At 46.6% G+C, this 17,950-nt stretch overlaps 5 protein-coding genes across 5 annotated transcripts; 3 read left to right on the top strand and 2 right to left on the bottom strand.

Moving 5' to 3' along the window:
• Window positions 1-383: 383 nt before the first annotated feature.
• Window positions 384-6,417, bottom strand: BDBG_04966 (CAMK/CAMKL/PASK protein kinase). Its single transcript, XM_002625056.2, has 4 exons — window positions 5,686-6,417; window positions 5,070-5,250; window positions 2,029-4,985; window positions 384-1,907 (listed from the first exon to the last, which is right to left on the bottom strand). Exons 1-4 carry the CDS (start codon window positions 5,741-5,743, stop codon window positions 1,585-1,587), a joined length of 3,519 nt encoding a protein of 1,172 aa, XP_002625102.2. The 5' UTR covers window positions 5,744-6,417; the 3' UTR covers window positions 384-1,584.
• Window positions 6,418-6,747: 330 nt separating this feature from the next.
• On the bottom strand, window positions 6,748-9,877 carry BDBG_04965 (TBC domain-containing protein). The gene is made up of 6 exons (XM_002625055.2): window positions 9,608-9,877; window positions 9,433-9,550; window positions 9,207-9,365; window positions 8,622-9,139; window positions 8,428-8,570; window positions 6,748-8,370 (listed from the first exon to the last, which is right to left on the bottom strand). Exons 1-6 carry the CDS (start codon window positions 9,628-9,630, stop codon window positions 7,205-7,207), a joined length of 2,127 nt encoding a protein of 708 aa, XP_002625101.1. The 5' UTR covers window positions 9,631-9,877; the 3' UTR covers window positions 6,748-7,204.
• Window positions 9,827-12,173, top strand: BDBG_04964 (uncharacterized protein). The gene has a single exon (XM_002625054.2). It carries the CDS (start codon window positions 10,232-10,234, stop codon window positions 11,675-11,677), a length of 1,446 nt encoding a protein of 481 aa, XP_002625100.1. The 5' UTR covers window positions 9,827-10,231; the 3' UTR covers window positions 11,678-12,173.
• A 996-nt stretch (window positions 12,174-13,169) lies between these two features.
• BDBG_04963 (yippee zinc-binding protein Moh1) lies at window positions 13,170-13,675 on the top strand (the record flags this gene model as incomplete). Its single annotated transcript, XM_002625053.2, has 2 exons — window positions 13,170-13,287; window positions 13,442-13,675. Exons 1-2 carry the CDS (start codon window positions 13,189-13,191, stop codon window positions 13,673-13,675), a joined length of 333 nt encoding a protein of 110 aa, XP_002625099.1. The 5' UTR covers window positions 13,170-13,188.
• A 314-nt stretch (window positions 13,676-13,989) lies between these two features.
• BDBG_04962 (alcohol dehydrogenase) lies at window positions 13,990-17,948 on the top strand. Its single transcript, XM_002625052.2, has 6 exons — window positions 13,990-15,780; window positions 16,010-16,156; window positions 16,305-16,401; window positions 16,498-16,962; window positions 17,053-17,174; window positions 17,276-17,948. Exons 1-6 carry the CDS (start codon window positions 15,644-15,646, stop codon window positions 17,376-17,378), a joined length of 1,071 nt encoding a protein of 356 aa, XP_002625098.1. The 5' UTR covers window positions 13,990-15,643; the 3' UTR covers window positions 17,379-17,948.
• The last annotated feature ends 2 nt before the right edge of the window (window positions 17,949-17,950 follow it).

Genomic DNA, 17,950 nt, shown 5'->3' with positions numbered 1-17,950 from the left:
TAGACAATGAGGGCTTATTATTAATAAACACGAGCGAAAACGGCACCTGAAGGTTCCTACAGGTTCCCGTATATGGTTACTCTGCCAAAAAGGCCATTGTCGAGCCTTTCTTTCAATGTTGCAAGTTCTGGCGTATGCTCTTTGGAGAAGGCCGGGATCCGATCCGCTTGCTCTTCTTGCCCGCTATTATTATTTAGGGAACACAATGTCTTGATCTCAAACGGAGTGAGTAAGTTACGGAGTAGATTTCGTTAGGCTAGCAGCTAGTTTTATCTTCTAACTAATACGGAGGTGTGGAACATTTGTACTTGTACGTCCTTACAAACACTAGTAATTTAAGTGGTAAAGAGAATACCATCCTCCCGGGCTCTGCTGACGTCTGTTGTGCCTATTGCTCAGCTGACTGGGGCACTATTATTTATTTATTATTGAGTGCCTATTCTTTAAATCCAGTACTGCAATTTCAATTTCTAACGTGTGCAAGACTTTCTGTTCCACACCTCCGTATATACCATAGCATTGATAGGTGGTAAGTCTAGATATATGTAGACGAAGATGTGTGTGTGTTGTGTGTATGTGTGTATGTGTGTATGTTTGTACGTCCGTGGAGAGGAAAGTCACACATTGTCATATCCATATATATATATAACTATATATTTATAGCAAATTTCCCATTCTTACGAATAGAAAAGGGTCGCTGTGGAGGACAGGAACAGACACAACAAAAACAAAACAAAACAAATAAAAAATAAAATAACTCAATAGTTATAGCTTAACAGTTATCTAATCTATCTATCCCAGTTATAGTTACCAGCTGCAGGCGTTAAGATATAAAAGGGGGAAAAAAGGGAGAAGAACCCCCCCCCAAAAAAAGAAAAGAAAAGAAAGAGGGAAAAAGAAAAAAATGAAAATCAAAATCATATACAATGATATTGTGTTTTTTGAAGGAAACAGAGGCTGGATGGAACAAGTACCATGGCCCTTGGGGAGATGATGGTGATGATGATGAAAATGAACAATGGCGCCGAACGGGATACTGAAATAAAGAGCGATGGCGATGAGATGCGTGAGAAAGCTGTTTGTGTGCCCTGTGGATATCGACTTCTTCAAACATGCTAGGAATCTTTCCTATTCTTTTTTTCTTATTTCTTTTTTCTTTATTTTTTATTGGGGGGCCTTGAAATTGCTTCCTCAATTCCATTTTCCATTTTCCATTTTTCTCCATTTTCCCTTTTTCTTGATTCTCCTTCCCTTTCCCGTCCTCTGAACCCACCTCGTCCTACAGCCAAAATGTTATGCATAACGCAACATACACTCGTTGGCCACTATTGCCATTTGTGCACGCGAGAAGTTCCCCGAAAACTATCAAATCAATCCCACCCGTCGTTGCTGCTGTGGTCGTCGTCGTCAATCATTATCTTGTCGTTGAGTTGTCGTCCCCTGGGCTTCTTCCAGAGAAGTCACCAGGCACGGGTACGTATATCAAGGACACATGTTGTAGGTCCATAGCAAAATTTTCAAATTTTCAAATTTTCATTCTCTTTTCTTTTTGATTTTTTGTCTACACAATTAATCTTCCTATGTTTATTTAACAACAGTAGGACCGTCCTCAACCTTTGTAGCCACGGCAGTTGCCAATGAAGCAGGCATCATCCACGGGTGCTGCATGACTCCTTCGATAGTGAGACGCTGATCAACGTCCCGATCAAGCATTTGGCGAATCAAATCGATACATTCTTCCGAGAAGGGTAGATAGGGGACGCGCAGCGGGTGATCAAGGATCTCGTCGATATTGTAGAAGGGGTTCTCTTTATAGACGATGGTGTAGAGGAGGATACCCAGGGCCCAGACATCTTGTTCCTTGCCGCCGTAGGATTTACCTTGGAGGACTTCGGGGGCAGCATAGTCTATTTCACGTGGTATTATATCAGTTACTATTTGTGTTCTAAGAGTGCAAAGAAAGGGGGGACGCTGTATCATCAAGAATTTTTAAAAGGATCTTATAGTAACAAACGATTTTTCACGTACCTATTGTACCAACAAAGACGTCAAAAGGACCTTTGCTGATATAAGCTGCGCTCCCAAAGTCGATCAGTTTTATCCTCCCCTCCCCATCAAGAATGACATTCTCGTCCTTGATATCACGATGAACAACATGTGCTTTGGTATGGAGGTGATGAATTGCATCGACGACCTGGTAGAAGATATTCCTGCATTCATCCTCGTCCATTTTCGATCGCAGCTCAATGTAGTCAAACAGATCCATGCCAGGAAGCCCATGGGGGACCATCTCGATGTAGTAGTTGGTATCGTCCTCAAAGAAGCCCTTCATTTCAACGATGTTAGGGTGTCGTAGGCCGTCGCGGCGCAAGTAATCCAGTACATGAATTTCCAAAGGTACGGTTCCGAGGCGTCGATCTCGCGTCCAGGTATCGACCAGAATCCGCTTCTTTGTTACATACTTTAGTACTACCTTACTTGCCGGGTTTCTCTTGCAGCGGGCCAGTTTCACTTGCCCGTACGCGCCTTGGCCCATTTCCTCCAGGATGACATATTCTGATATCGATTTCTTTTTTGGCATCTCTTTCTTTGTTGCTGCGCTTCGTACTTCAGGCACTGGTTGTACGGGTTTGTCCGTCAGAGGTTCCGATGCAGCTTCGTTTAGCTGCCTTGATAATAGCGATAGCTGAGCTTGGTTCTCAATAAATGGCGAATCGACGCGGGGGGGTTCGATTGCAGGTAGCGTCGGTGACCGCTGGCCAGGGGAAAGCTGTGGTGGGAGAGACGGGGATCTCGCTGAGAGTGGTTGAAGTTGTTGGTTTTTCTCCTGCATTGAGGAGTGAAGTTGTCGTGAATAGGTTATCCACAGTGCATATACAACTTCAGTAACGGCAACAGGCGCTCCATTTTCATCATCTACCGTTGAGTGCTCGCTGATATCGGATGTTGAGTTTGCGGGGAATATGGTTTCACTTTTAACAACGCGCAATTGAACATCTACCATAATCTCCGCTCCGTCGCGGTGACGAGATGGAAGACCAGAAGGTCTTGAAAATAAGGACGCAGCTTTCGTTTTCCCGTCCCGAATGACCAACAACGCTCTTGCTCTCCGGAAGCTATGTTCGGGTATCACCATTCCATCAACTAAGGACACATCATCTTCTTCCGTCAAAATGTTGAGGTATTCATCAAAGTATGGGATCAAGTCCGTAACCTTGAGATCTTTGAGATGCTCCTGACCAAAAAGGGCGGCGGAAAAAACAGAATTGGCGCTGATAACGTCCAGAGTTGTTGCCGATAAAACCACAATTCCGGCAACGTGTGGGAAATGGGAGATACGGAGATGATGAGGACTCGATAATTCGGTAATAGTAATCGGGATGGAGGCTTGATTCCGTGTCAAAGCGGTAAAGTATTTCAGCTCGACAATCCTTCTAAACACATCTTCTCCAAAATTCTCCTGCTGGGGTCGTGGGACGTTTGGAATAATATCCGTGATGTGGATCCCTGATTTGAGCATATTTGCACCCCAAATTGGCTCGATATCACCCTGACTTTCGAGTAGTCGTCCGCCATCGTCAAAGCGTAAATGAACCGTGTTTTCTACAATTTCTTCCAGTACCCAGATTAACCCCCCTCGCTTTTCGATAACCCAAACGCTTGCTGATCCTGTTACTCCATTTCGCTTCAGGATCGGTACGACGTCACCGCACAGCAAAACGCCACGAGATTTATTGGAAGAATGATTCATTTTCTTCGCAGATCTTTGGCCATAGGGAGTAGAACCACTGCCATCCTCGGTTTTCGCTCTTCGAGCGTTCGTCGCGTTTGAAGGGGATTTACTGAGTAATTGCGCAGTTACACCGTTCCCCATACCTAGAGATGCCGTATTGACGGTGTTTATTTTCAATTTGTCCGGCGAATCGGGTTTTCCTATATTATCTAGAGAAGGCTTCCGCAATTTCGACTCCAGCCACTGCCTTCTCTCCTTTTGGACAAGGTTTAGGATACTCAGCTTTTTGATGTCAGCTTCTGTCACACCAAAGCCCAGACATGCAAGATCATTGGCAGCGAGAATTGTCCAGGGCGCTGTTGATCCTGTTGTGAACACCGCCTGCGAAACCGGAAACCATTTACTACTATGAGTGTGAACGCTTGAAGCACCACCGCCACCTAGACCATACAAGATGCCACCATGAGAGAGCGTCTCGCCAGCCGAGTAGGGCTGGGCTAGGGCCTCCGTGAGTTTATTTTGAAGTGCAACTGACCCCAGGTCCGTATATGTTCGCTTTAGACTGACACGCCTTGATGAAGGAACAGACTTCATTCCCCGTTTTTGGGGTGTTATATGGTCATCTGCAATAGGACTTAAATATTGACTTTCCTCAAGAATTTGTCGGGGTGACGCAGGGCCATTCCGAGATGAAGTTTCACCGGTAGTTCGCGATAGGGACCCGGTGGTTGCGAACGCCTTTTCAAATATATTAGCCCCTTCCATGTCTGGCGGACCGGTGAGAGGGCCTCCTGCTAAACCCGAATTCACAGGCTGGTTTTCGCCACGATCCAGCAGATTCGCCTTAGAAACCAATTCCATCATGCTCTGAATTTCTGCGTCCCCGCTGAGTCGAGCCTGGGCATTGGCAAGGTGAACATTGCTCGCTGCAAAACCAAACCGATCTTTCATGAAGTCAATCGACCTTTTCAGTACATTTTGCCGATTGTGCAGGAATTCTTCAGATTGTTGGGCGAAGGAGAACGAATGGAGGGACTCGGAAGGGAAGCGATGCAAATCCTCTAGGCCAGGCGTAGACCGATCTGTTGAGAAATGCATTGATGGTGACCGAGACGACGCCACACTTTGCGAAGCGATCGAAGCGATGGGGGAGGTGAAGGTGGAATTCGATGTGTTCGGGAGAGTAGGAGCTTGTCTGATGCGTTGCAAGCCCGATGGACCGAGCCCGTGTTCATGTTCGAGCAGAGGCGACCTGTAAAGAGGGGATAAGTTTATGAACACTTTCTCACAGACGGTAAATCTCGAAAAAAAAAAAGGATGTAGAGACAATACGGACCTTGAGATGTAGTCATATTCCAAGGAGCTAGCATCTAATGACTGCCTCTTTTGCGAAAAGCCCGTATCATCTGTAGTTCGCAAGGAAAGACTTTCCCTTGACCGGTTTGCAGGCCCTGGCGGTGGCATTAACGACGAAGGAGTCTGTTGTCCCGGAGGAGACGAGAGAGGACTGGGCTCGCCTGTCTCAAAGCTCGTCAGTAACACGTCCGGAATTTATTCATTTCGCCTCTTAGAGAAAAGGTTTGCCTGTCGCTGTGATCAAAACCATTCGATTTGGTGGTCCCTGGATTGCACTTTAGTTCTCCCCTTGAAACGAAGGCGGGGGTTTTGGCGTCTTCCACATGCTAAAACTACATCTTCCCGGGTTAGGGAGCAAGATGTAAATAAATTTTTGGCCTTCGCTCGATCCATGTCTTACTTTCACCTGTAGAACAGTCCAGTTCCTCTCTGAACCCACCACCGCATCCCGCAGCGACAGCAGACTATGCGGGCTTCTTCTTCAACATCTTTCCCTTTTTAAGAGGGGTAGGAGTACTCAATAAAATGCTCCCCGCAGCGGAAGTCTCACACACAGAAGAAGAACAAACAGATCAACAGAACAAGCTTGCACTAACCATCATCCTCAACTGTACGCCGCTCCGACGACCCCATGATGTCCGACAACGGAGCCATGGACAGACAGCTTCGGGGGGTTGCTATAAAGCCTCAGGCTAGGCGTGGTGGATGTGGACCGCCCGCGCTATCGATCAGATGTGTCAAGACGACATGTGTTGCGGTTTTTCTCGCACGCTGTGGTTAGGGCAAGGGAGGAAATCGCCGCAGGGTAAGGTTGATCAGGCGTCACGGGCTTCAAAGTAGGATCAAATAGAGGTTCTGATGCTGTTTTTTTGGCTGGTTTTCGAGTGGCGTTGGGAAGGGATGTCTGAGGAAGAGGAGGAAGCGAGGATTGCAGGCTCAACTGCTGCGATGGCTGGTGATATTTAGAGAGGGTTAAAGAAAAGCCGTTCAAAGTTTGATGTCTGCTGCAGTGTTGGCGGCAGGTTGACTTTGGTTGGCAGCGGGTTGGGCGGTTCCGGAGGTTCGAGAGAGAGTTTATGTCTGCGGCTTGCCATGGGTTGTTGCATATTTAATAACGAACTAAATGATTAATTTTTATGTATTTAACTAACTACACAGCACTCTACGGAGTACAGAGTAGCTACTGTACAGTAAAAGAGTAGCAGAGATCGTTGTTTGCAGCAGCAGCAATAGGAGTGACTCTACCTAGCTATCTAGAAGGAAAAAATAACAAAACAAAATAACTTGACTGCTCTCCTCTCAAGTCATGGGCTGTTTTTCGAAGAAAGGAACATACAAATTTTGCCACTCCCGTCCCAGACGAACAAACAGGGCGACCGTTAGATAGTTAGTTATACGAGAAGACCGTGGGGCAAGGCAGCGGCAGAACCAACTCGACCCCCTGTGCCACCGGCCTTTGAACTAAACTCCAGTGGCTGAGCTTCCCCCCGCGGATGCACCAACTCTCCCACGCCAGTTGGAGGGGTTAGCTTGAGATAGGATAGGATAGAGTGCATTCATTACAAGAACTGGGCAGAGCAACCATGTACCTGCATCAGTTGCCTGGTATCGACTCTGGGATTTTTAAATGCTCTGCTGTCATGCTCACCTTCAAATCCAATGGAGGAGTTAACTAGTAACTAGCTGAACCTATTTGTGCTGAGTTTTGCAAAACATTGCAAGAGTCACTAGCTCTTCTCCTAAGGAGCCATGGATGGAATGACTGCACATGACTTCACGGTTTCCTATACATGTGCGGCAGAGCTAAATTTAAATGGCTGGAAGGTTAAAAAAATTGAGTGGGTAGGAGGAGAGCCTCATGGAAATATGAAAAGGTGCAAACAAAATTCTTTCATAAGGTCATTCATCGCGAAAATTGTAATCTAGAAAAACATAACTGCGCTCCTCAATCTACCTCCCGTACGTTCCATCTCTATAAAACAATGTATGGGTTATCAATTGCTGAAACAGAAAGAGCACGTAATTCGAATGGATGCGAACGCCTCGTTGAATTAAAACGAGCTGAAACCGCAAACCCCTAGAGCTTACAATGTTCACAAACAGACATTACCACAATTAGGACGATTTGGATGCTATCCCGCGTAAGCTATTTAAGACAACACCATCCTCTTCGTCTCCGGCTAGCTTCCTCACATCACCCCGGTTATCTCCAAATAGCGTGCCTATACTCCGACTCTGCTCCGGAGGCGCAGACACAGACGTCACAAATCCTGAACGCTCTTTGCTATCGCCTAGCATCCACGAAAATGGTGACTGTGCAATGGGCGCGCGGGCTGCCCGTGCTGCCGGTCGCAAGGGCACCGGTTTAATGATATCTGCAGACTCTGCGTCTCTCGTTTTAGGCAGGGCGTGGCATGCGGGCTTTTTCTCTAGCTTTCGTTCGCCGTTGGGATTGTTATTTTCTTTGCTCACCGCGGCTGCCGGTTTTGTCACATGTTCTCTGAAAACAGGATCACTGGAGCGCGCTCTAGCAGCTGCCTGCGTGGTTGATTTCCTTTCATCGAGGATTGGCATCGTTGGGTCTGCTAGGTACACTTGCACAAATTGCATTTTAGCCAAGGCAAGATCGATAGCTTTAGTGTTAGACTTGTTTGGATCCTCTTGTTGAGTGCGTAGCTCGTTGATGGCGTCGCCCAACATTCCGGCCAGAGCCTGGCTCCGGCTCTCTAGAGCGGAAATTCGAGCATTTAACCTACGTACTGTCGCTAGGCTGACATGTGGAGGGCTGGGTGAGTCGTGGGGCGGGCTTTCTGTGCGTCGGGGTGCCGGAGTACTTGCGCTGGACTGGATGTTTTGAATATTGCGTCTGGCTTCAACCATTGCGCCTCGAACAACTTTCGTTACACCCCATCCCTCTGTACGGCGGTGCAGCCCCTGTGACACGTCCTGGAACAAAGAATCAAGTCGTCGTTGGTGGCTTTGCACTGGAGAAAGGCTCGGGGACGGAACTTTATTCGGCGCATTGCTGGGTTCTCTGGTCGTGGGTTTCTTCTTCCTGCGAGACGAGAATTGCGGGACTGCATTTAGACTTGGTGGTTTGTACTGCTTGTTTGGATCAGGTACCTTTCCTGAATATTTCTGTATAAGTAATGTTGCACCTTCGCAATTTAGATGTTTTTCAAGAAATAAGCCATCTTCCACGAAAGTTACTGGCTTGTAGGGGATTGGCGCAGGGTATCTGAGCAGCAGTGCTAGGGCAGATGAGTAATCGGCATCGAGCACTAAAGAGGTTCTATCAGCAATCAACATTCAGAACAATTCAACATGTAAATGCTTACATTGCCACCTAATCCGTAGAAGCATTGCGACGCAAACGTCATCAATGAGTTCGAGTCTCATATTTTCGGCAAATAGTACATCCCATATATTCAGCACTTCGTGGAACGAAAATTCTCGCCCAAATAACAGACGTATCCAGCGACTATCAAAGATCAGCAACAACGCAGGACTTTCAAGTTTTACCAATACTCACGTTAGGAATATTTGGGGCAGTATTTCTGTGATTTGTAGATGATCTGCCAATTCTGGGTCAACAGCTCTGAGTAAGGCCTGGTGGATATGCTCGCTTCGCGAAACGATGGGCGAAACATCTGATCGGACCCCAGGTACCCTTCCGGCCTCTTGTTCATAAAATAACTTTGCTGTCTGCATGATAGCACAGAAGATGGTGAAGGCATCATGTTCCATATAGTCCATATCGAGGACTTGTAGCATCAAATCCTCCGAACCAGTATCGGAGGCTGAAACAACTGTGGTTTTTTTGTCGATTGCATCGTGTTCTACAACCCACAGAACAGGCGCGAGTAGCTCATGCATGCCCTGTCGGTACCCAAGATCGGCATTCAATTTTGTGTATATGAACAGTATATCCAGCATCCGTGCCTTCGTCTTGGGCTCGCGAAAGAAATAGTTTTCCTGCATACATCTTTCCACATCCTGGTATATTTCCGCCCTTATGGTTTCATCTCGCCGGAGGGTTTGCCAAGGAGACTATGGGAGGAATGTGTTAGACACAGGTTGACGGATTACCATTTGTTGCAAGGGGGTGCAAGCACACCTCATCGTCTTCCGCTAATGGATCTGCTGTAGATGGAAGGTCATCTGGATGTTCTATATACCGCAGGAAGTGTTCCCGGAGGGATTGATAGGCAGTCCTGGAGTTGGATATCTCTGCAGGCCATGAAGCGGTATCGAGGTTTTGGTGAACTAGAAACGCCTGGTCCTTTGTTTAGCAATAAACTGTAGACGAACATGCGGCTTCACTCAGGTTGAATATTACTGACCTTCCAGCAAACCGATCTCAACCCATCTTGACATAACTTGTCACCGTCCTTGCTCTTCAATTCCTGCTTAAGCTCGGCTAACGAGGATCTGCCGCTGAAGAGCGAATGCCAACGCTTCCTTCGAAATGTATTAGCAGCGAGAAAAATAATAATAAAGGGGAAACATAGACAATACCGAGCTTCCTCCACAGTTTTCATGGCATCGTCGGACTATGGTTTTATATTTCTGCTTCCTTCTTTGACCTTGCTGTTTAGTAGTGACGTTGAGGTGGTGCGAGTTCTTAGCGGCTTCTCGAGAGCTGATCCCGGAAGCCTTTTTAGCTTCACGAGTTCCTCTAATGGTTGATGGCTAAATCAGCCAATCATGGTTCACCTAAAGAACCGTACTCACCTAACGAACCGTACTTTCAAGTTAAGTATTGGGAGAGAATGTATTGGATTGAATACGCCGCATAGAGTCGAATATTGGCAGCGTTTAGCTTTCGCGTTGATGATTATATAAGCGGTTTCTTGCGATCACATCAGGGATCGGTCTTGGCATTGTGTCACTCACCTCAATCAACATCCCCAACTACCTGGGGAAACTCTATCTTCACAGAACAACTTTGACAAAAGGGGAACTTTTAAGTAGGATCCTAGGTGAATATCTTGCGCGCATAATTAGTGCGAGACTATTTAAGGGTGCAGATTACCATCGTGATGAGGGGGGCGCTGGCTTCGAATAGCTCTCTCGACGGGATCGCGGAAAAGTCGAAGCTTGATATCTACTTCGACTACTCCGTATTTATGAATAACTGCCATGTCTGCCGATCTTCTGGCAGCTTTCGGTGAACCGAATGTTACCGCACAGTCGGACCAGTCATCCCAGCAGCCGCGTCGTGAGAACGATCGAGCCTCGCGTTTCTTTGATTCAGACGACACTCGAGGAGCCTGGGGTTCATTCTTATCCACCTCACGAGAAGCCCGCACCGCAAGCAAAAACAATAGTGAACGGAATTCCAGATCCCACACGCCTGTACCAGAGGTAAAACCAGCTCAGATAGCGTCTACCTCTTCAAGCAAAGGTCTCTGGCGAGAGGAAGGCGGCACGGACGTATTATTTGATGCGTTTACGGAAGATGTGACAAATGACGATGATACGGATGATTGGGGAGAGTTTGAAACAGCAAATCCACCTGAGGGAAACACTAACAACGGCAATGCTGGTGATTTACTTGACTGGGATACTGGCAACAATACTGCCTCGAATACCGCTTTACCAGCGATAGAAGCCACAACTGAACAATTTCAGCAGCAGTCGTTGCTTGATTTATTCCCCTCTAATGCTAGGACAGATGACAAAAAAGCAACCGAGGTGGTAGCGCCTGATATCAGTCCCTGGGACAAGGGCTGGACAAAGTTCGAAGAAAGTATTTGTAGTAACGTCGTTCCGTCAAAACCTGAACAATCGGACGATGATGACTGGGGAGATTTCAAAGACCCTGCCCTGACCGAAGATGCAATTCCTACAACCAGTATGGAACCATCAAGTCCCATCGCCCGACCGATTGAGGTGATGAAACCAGATGCAAAAGAACCAATATCTACACAAATCCCAATACCATCCACCGCGCCAACGAAATCTACTACTTTCCAACATCGCCCAATGAATATCCCCCCGCCATCAATTGTTCTGCCTCTATTTCCCCCGCTCCTGGAAGAATATTATCAAAAAGTCGTCAAGTGCAAGAAAACGGAGACGAAAGACACGAAGTTAGCTTCTTCCCTCGAGCTCGATTTGAAGGTCATGGCACGCATCCTAGCGGGGCGTACACTTCGTTGGAAACGAGACACCGTGTTAAGTCAGAGCATGAAGATTGGCCCCGCCTCCGTAAAGGCCGGGGGGATGAAGCTCAATAGCGTGAATAAAAGCGAAAACGTGAAAGAAGAGAAAGAGGCCGTCGAGGTCCTTGAAGCGTGGCGCAAACGAAGTAGTTACTTGAACTCGTTCATTTTGTCCGCTGGTGGGCGTGCGGTGCCTGTTTTACCAAATAACGTGCAAGTGAAGACGGGAACGGTTGAAGAGGACGGGGCTTTCAAGGCATCGCATCCGTGTGGACTATGTGGGTTGAAGCGGGATGAGAGGATTCCTAAAATTGATGGGATTGTTCACGACAATTTCGGAGAGTGGTGGATCGAGCTCTGGGGGCATACGGATTGCAGAAACTTCTGGGAGGCTAATTGTGACAGGCTACATCAACGTTGAGCGAATTTGTGTCGTCAATATAACGAGGGGGGGCGAAGGGGGAGAGAAGGGGGGTGGTTCTAAGGCTATGCTGCTTGCCTTTTTCTGGTCGAGTTAAACCTATGCACGACCTTGGATACCAATGGTTAATTTGCTTTTTGCCAATGCAAAAAAAGCAGCAGCGTTGGGCATTATTATCTACCAGACCTGGCTCTTGAACTATTTCGGTTGAGTGAGAATGTTTAATATATTAAGAAGATATTTAATAATAAGACCTTTGGTTCTTGATTTTTGGGATGAATTCGAGACTGCAAAAATAATTACCAAAACCGGGCGACAATTCAGGGGTAGGGTCCCGCTGCTGTTGACGATGATGTCATATCTATCATAAGCGGTCGGTCTAAACAGCCAGCCGAAAGGCTCAGAAAACATCATACATCTCATCTATCCTATCCTATCATGGACTGTGTGACCAGCTGCAGCGTGAATTACTTGGTCAACCCCAATCAACAAGCGGCATATGTAGTTTGTTCGTTTTGTACATTTACAGATTGCAATTTACATTTCGTCATTTTGAGGCTTTGCTCTTGCTCCGTTCCAGCGCCGTTCCCCCCCCATCCCCATCCCCCATGGGTCGTTATCATTATCGCCCTTCCTCCTGCGGCTCCTGCTGCCTCCTCTCTCCCTCCTTGCCCTGATCCCTCAGCAACTCACATTCTGTTTTCTCCTTACCTGCTGGATTTTTGGTCAAAATCGGGAAATTAACGAAAAGTGGCCCGTAGTATCTATCTAGCTATCTTATCTATCGATCTATCCACCCATCTTCTACTAAACCGGCCAGTTTCCTCCAAGTTTCCAGCGCTTCTTCTGTCCGTCGATCAGGCAGGCTCAGACTTCAGCATACCTCGACATATCCCTCAAAACCATACCGGCAGCACAAGTCGTTTTTTGCCTCAGCTACCTTATTTATCCGTAGCAAGAGGGCCGCCGCCTCTGTGTCTTGCTGTGAAGGCGAACTGCTATCTACAGTACCCGGGCAGTCCCAGAGCTTCTCTTTGACTGCCTCTGGTAGGGACAAGAACTGGCAACCTCTGTGGCAAGACCTACTCTTCATACCGAGCGATAGTAGCCGGGAGCATTTTCCTTCGACAGGGAAACCCGCAGGGAACGGCAGCTAGAGCTAAATCTTCGTGTGCTGTGACGAGACTTAAATTCCCAGAGCGCTCCTCTCATACACCATCATTGTCATCATCTCATCCTCACAGATCATCCACCAAAGAGCTAGACCTCTGTACAAGAAACTATTTTAATACTTGTCATCTTCACTTACTTTGAACGAGAACTCAGCTGCTTTTTCCTAATTGCAGCTTGTTTCTTCTACTTGATAAGAAACTTACATCCAGGCTACCTCAGCTCCTCCTCGAGAATTTAACAGTATTATCGAGAAAACTACTACTTTGTTTTCTCGTGACAACTGACGTGGAGCCTGTCACTGGTTTTGTGCAGGCGAACAGTGGCGGCTGCCCTTCGCGATGGGTCTTTCATACAACATCTACCTCTCTTCTAATAAGATCTTCGGATGCAAGACCTGCAAAACCCACTTGGCCGATTATCACGATATCATCAGCCGAGTTAGTAGCACCTTGTCCCTCCCTTGTCCTCAGCCATACCTGCCTCTCTAGCTGTCTCTCATTCTCCATAAAATAATCCCCCCTCTTACCCCTCCTATCCTTCTTATTCTTTCGTAGCACTCAACAGAGACTAACATGACAACTCCAAAAATAGAATTTCCGTGGCCAACATGGCAAAGCCTTCCTCTTCAATAGCGTTGTCAACATAACCCAAGCCGAAGCTGTAGAGCGCAGCATGACGACTGGCCGACATGTTGTTCGAGACATTATGTGCCGGCAGTGCAAAGAGACAGTCGGGTGGAAGTACGACAAGGCATACGAAACCGCCGAGAAATACAAAGAAGGCAAATTCATCCTAGAAGCGGAGCTACTGTGTATGGTGTACTAGAATCGTTTTTGACTCGGACTTGAACTTTCCTTTCATTTCAACTTTTTTTTCTTCCCAAGGGACCATTTAGCCTCGATTACCATGGTGGTACGGAACAGTCGATCGGGCCGTACTTGTATGCGTGGTTTTCAGAACCAGCCCTTGATGCACGATCGGGACCTTAGAGAGAACAACATACCAACATATCATCATCGGGCACGGCGAAAGAGGTATTGCATTGTTGGATTGGATTTGGCTTTGATTTTTATTTGGGCGTTTCCCTCTATTTTTCTCCTGATTTGTCGAGACTTTTGTCATTCTTAATTACGTGCTTTTTCTTTTTCTTTCTTTCTTTCTCTTTTTTTTTCTTTTCTTTTTTTTTTTTTTTTTTCTATTAGCAAGCCTGTAAAATGGCGTTGCAATTGGAGTCTGGGTTTCGGGAGTTTTCTATTTTATTAATCTCAACCGGGGATGGTGGAATTCGCGCAGGATTCTTTTTGTTATCTGTTTTCGCCGTGACTGGAACCGCTCCTCTGTTTTCCCTTCAAACGCTCAGCTCAGATATTAAGGATTTATTCTCATGTCTACCTCTCCCTTCTCAGCTCCGCTCTAGTCTGACTCCCAAATGCTCTTTGAAGTGTGTAAAGAAGAAAGGAGATTTGAAATTATTTTATTTATTTATTTATTAATATATTTACCTAAATCTGACCCACCCTGCATTTTTACAAAATTCTACTTTTTGGGACGCGATCAGCTCCTCCAGCATGAGAAGTACTATCGAACCGCTATTGGTACGCGGATTATGAAATAGTCAATTCCCCTCCCCTATCTTTTTCTCTCCAGCTTCGAATGGCTGCTTAATAGTTTTCGTGGAGAGCCTCATTCTTTATGTTTTAGTTGATTGTTATCGCGTTAGATTGTGTATGGCATGCCCCCGGCGCCTAAGGGGGGGCATACCCCACAACAACGAAACCACATCCACCTCCGGCTTCTAAATTTTATTTACTATGTATTTCTCTATTGATATTTTTTGGCTCAGTTGGCTTGCTCGCGTGGGTTGACAATAATAATGTCCCTTTTTAACAGGAGGTTGCTATGGAGGCAGCATTAGCGGGAACGAAAAGAAAAAAAAGACCCTGGACACCGAGCTGCAGAGTTTCCCCTTCCCCGCACTTAACTATAACGGGGTGGTTTAGTTCACTAATAACTTACCGGCTCTGCCGCCTGCGACACTCTGTGCTTCGATTTTTGTTCGGCAGACAAGACGGTTGTTGGCTTGGGGGGTCTATTATTATCTCTCCATGGATGCCACCATTTATGTTTCAAAGTGGACGGGAAGAGGATAACTGGACGATGGCTCCTCGAATCCTCTCCCTCCCTCCCGTTCAAAAGTTGGGGACAAACCGCCATCGGCTTCTGTGATTGTGAGCCGAGGCGAAGCTGAACAACCTCTTCTGCACAACTAACGGTATATGGTTAACTAGTTAAATAACAACACAGAGAAGCCCAACAGCGGGGCAGTATCTTTTTCGTTTTCTGCTCTGCTTGATATACGCAGCGGATGTAGTCTGTTAAAATGCGCTTGCGGAGGACCCGGCAATTATCGCTGTGATACTGTACGGAGTAACTACTGTATAACTTATATAGTTAACTTCTGTACGCAGCAAAGGGCCAAACCAGACTACTCGACGGCGCATCCATCCTATTACACAGCTTGATCCACGTCGCATCGCACCCAATTTACAAAATAAAATCACTTTCAAAGGGCATAAGAACGAAATATATCGAAATATACTCTTCCCTCCCGAGGGCCGTTACGGGTTTTTCCTTCCAGCCACGGATCTCGCCTTGAAATCTCCGCTAAATCCCCAACCACCCTTTTGCTTCGTCTTCCTTTCTCTCCTTCTATATAAAAAAATATCCTCAGTCAAAAAGGTTCCAGGCCCAAAAAAAAAATAAAAAAAAAATAAAAAAAAAAAAATTCTCACCATGGCTACAAAGGAAACCATGCGCGCGGTCGTCTTTAAGGGACCCTACAAGATTGCCGTGGAGGAACGGCCGGTGCCTAAGATCCAGTCACCGACAGATATCATTGTTAAAGTTAAATATGCGGCGCTCTGCGGGAGGTATGTATCCCTTTTTTTTTCTTGTAAGTCTCCCCTTTCTTTTCTTTATGTGGCTTTGCTTGTATGGTAGTTTATTACTATGGCATTTTGGCGACATGGCCTTCTTCAAGCAGAGATTCAAGCAGAGAGGCATCACTACTTTCGAAACACCCCCCTTTTTTTGTATTGTGCGGTTCATTTTCTCTTTCTGCTTCCAATGTTTCTTCTGTTTTTTGCTAATTCAACCCAGCGAACTCCATGTTTTCCGCGGTCATCAGCCGTCCGGCACTGGGTTTATCATGGGCCATGAGTTCATGGGCGAAATTGTCCAAGTCGGTAGCTTAGTTAAGTCGGTGAACGTGGGAGATAAGATTGTCTGCCCATTTACTACCAGCTGGTATGTTTATGTCCTTACCCCAAAATTTCGCTATTGAAAGGAGGAGGCATAACACCATGCGCGAGAAACGATCGGGGGTAGGTAGGGGATGGTTTCTTCTTTTTTGCTCGTTTTTACTGACTAGGAATGAAATTGAAAAACGAAACAGCTTAGAATGCTTCTACTGCAAAAATGGCTTTTCGTCTCGGTGTGCAAAATCGCTGCTGTTCGGCAGTGCTGTGCTTGATGGGTCCCAGGCAGAATATGTAAGTCCTGCTTCGATTGATGACTCGGGTCAAGTAACTGGCGGTGGGGAAAAGGGCGCAAATTTGCTGATGCAATGACACGTTTTTTTCATGTAGGTCCGCGTCCCTTATGCTGATGGGACTGTCATGAAAGCCACGGAGGGAATCCAGGACCACGCCCTCGTCCTTATGGCGGATATCTTCCCAACGGGATACTTTGCAGCCAGCAACGGACTCCAGCAGTTCACCAAGGAGCAACTTTCCGAGATGACCGTCGTAGTGATTGGTTGCGGGCCGGTGGGACTCTGCGCAATCATCAACGCAGAGGACTACAAGCCCAAACACCTCCTAGCAGTTGACTCTGTACCAGCGCGGCTCGAGCTTGCCAAGTCGCTGGGCGCGGAACCGTGGAATTTCCAAACGGACCCCGAGGGACTGGATAAGCGTGTCAAGGAGCTGACTGATGGCAGAGGCGCTGATGTGGTGATTGAGGAGGTTGGGCTGAGTCCTGCTCTGAAGATGGCATTTGAACTTTTGAGGCCATGGGGCACGATTAGTAGTGTGGGCGTTCACAATGGGCAGGTAAGATGGAAAATAGAATCTGCGCAATCTCTCTCCATTATGTTTTCCCAGTGATAAAAAGTGATTCTAACACGGAGAATGACCCAATAGATCCCCTGGACGGGCAATCAGGCTTACGGAAAGAACCTGAAGATTCAGATGGGAAGATGTCCCGTGCGGTCCATATTTCCGCAGGCTATTGATATACTCAAGAAGAAGCAGCATCTGCTCGGGTAAGAAGGCCCTCTCTCCCCCCTCCCTCTCCCCCTACCTTTTTTTTTTTTTTTTTTTTTTTTTTCCATCGCGGCGCGATACTCACAGAATCGATGTGCAGATTCATGGCGGATAAGATCATGCCACTGAGCGAGGCGGAGGAGGGATATAGCATTTTCGATAAAATGCAGGTGCAGAAGGTTATCTTTGAGGGAGATAAATAAAGGTAAACTGAAGGCACAGGGAAGAGCTGCTTCACTACCTCGTTGCTTCGGTGTCTTCGTTGAGTCGCTCGATCTCAACAGGATATGTTCCTGAGATACGGGCCTGGCTGTAAAACATAAATAGTCTATAATTTTTTTAGTTCCTTGCGAACACGGTTCCCAGAATGAATATTCAACGAATCAGTTTTGTGCTGCCCCGTCTTTGTTTTTATTCTCCCCGTAACATTGGTAGAGCAGATACCGACCGATATACGGAGCAGACACCAGTCTGAACCCTCATGTAGAAAGGCATTGCCTGTTTCTTTTCGGGATTTAGAGGATTCAGTTGGATTGGCAGTGGATAATTCTGCAAGGTTACAACTTGCATTCAGTTGTAAGAGGATTTTTAACGGTATTCTGAGATGATTTAGATATTTTGAGCGCGCTGTTTGACCTTGAATTCGAGCAGAAAGCTACCACAAAAATAAGTCATACTACAACCGCAATATCCTATGAACTAAAGTCTCCCTATCTTTTTTCTAACAGAGATCTAAGAGTTGATGCGTCCAGTAGAAAGCTGGTATGGGGCAGGC

The sequence above is a fragment of the Blastomyces gilchristii genome, assembly GCF_000003855.2.
Source record: "Blastomyces gilchristii SLH14081 genomic scaffold supercont1.8, whole genome shotgun sequence".
Taxonomy (NCBI): Eukaryota; Fungi; Ascomycota; class Eurotiomycetes; order Onygenales; family Ajellomycetaceae; genus Blastomyces; species Blastomyces gilchristii.
This window is presented reverse-complemented; position numbering and strand designations above follow the sequence as displayed.

Coding starts and splice junctions, on each gene's coding strand:
- BDBG_04962 (XM_002625052.2), top strand. CDS start 15,644: ATGGCTACAAAGGAAACCATGCGCGCGGTCGTCTTTAAGGGACCCTAC. Junction 15,781..16,009: donor TATGCGGCGCTCTGCGGGAG/GTATGTATCCCT, acceptor AATTCAACCCAG/CGAACTCCATGTTTTCCGCG. Junction 17,175..17,275: donor AAGAAGCAGCATCTGCTCGG/GTAAGAAGGCCC, acceptor ATCGATGTGCAG/ATTCATGGCGGATAAGATCA.
- BDBG_04966 (XM_002625056.2), bottom strand. CDS start 5,743: ATGGCTCCGTTGTCGGACATCATGGGGTCGTCGGAGCGGCGTACAGTT. Junction 4,986..5,069: donor GAATATGACTACATCTCAAG/GTCCGTATTGTC, acceptor CCCTCTTTACAG/GTCGCCTCTGCTCGAACATG. Junction 1,908..2,028: donor CGTCTTTGTTGGTACAATAG/GTACGTGAAAAA, acceptor CACGTGAAATAG/ACTATGCTGCCCCCGAAGTC.
- BDBG_04964 (XM_002625054.2), top strand. CDS start 10,232: ATGTCTGCCGATCTTCTGGCAGCTTTCGGTGAACCGAATGTTACCGCA.
- BDBG_04965 (XM_002625055.2), bottom strand. CDS start 9,630: ATGAAAACTGTGGAGGAAGCTCG. Junction 9,551..9,607: donor AAAACTGTGGAGGAAGCTCG/GTATTGTCTATG, acceptor TACATTTCGAAG/GAAGCGTTGGCATTCGCTCT. Junction 8,571..8,621: donor CTGCCCCAAATATTCCTAAC/GTGAGTATTGGT, acceptor GATCTTTGATAG/TCGCTGGATACGTCTGTTAT.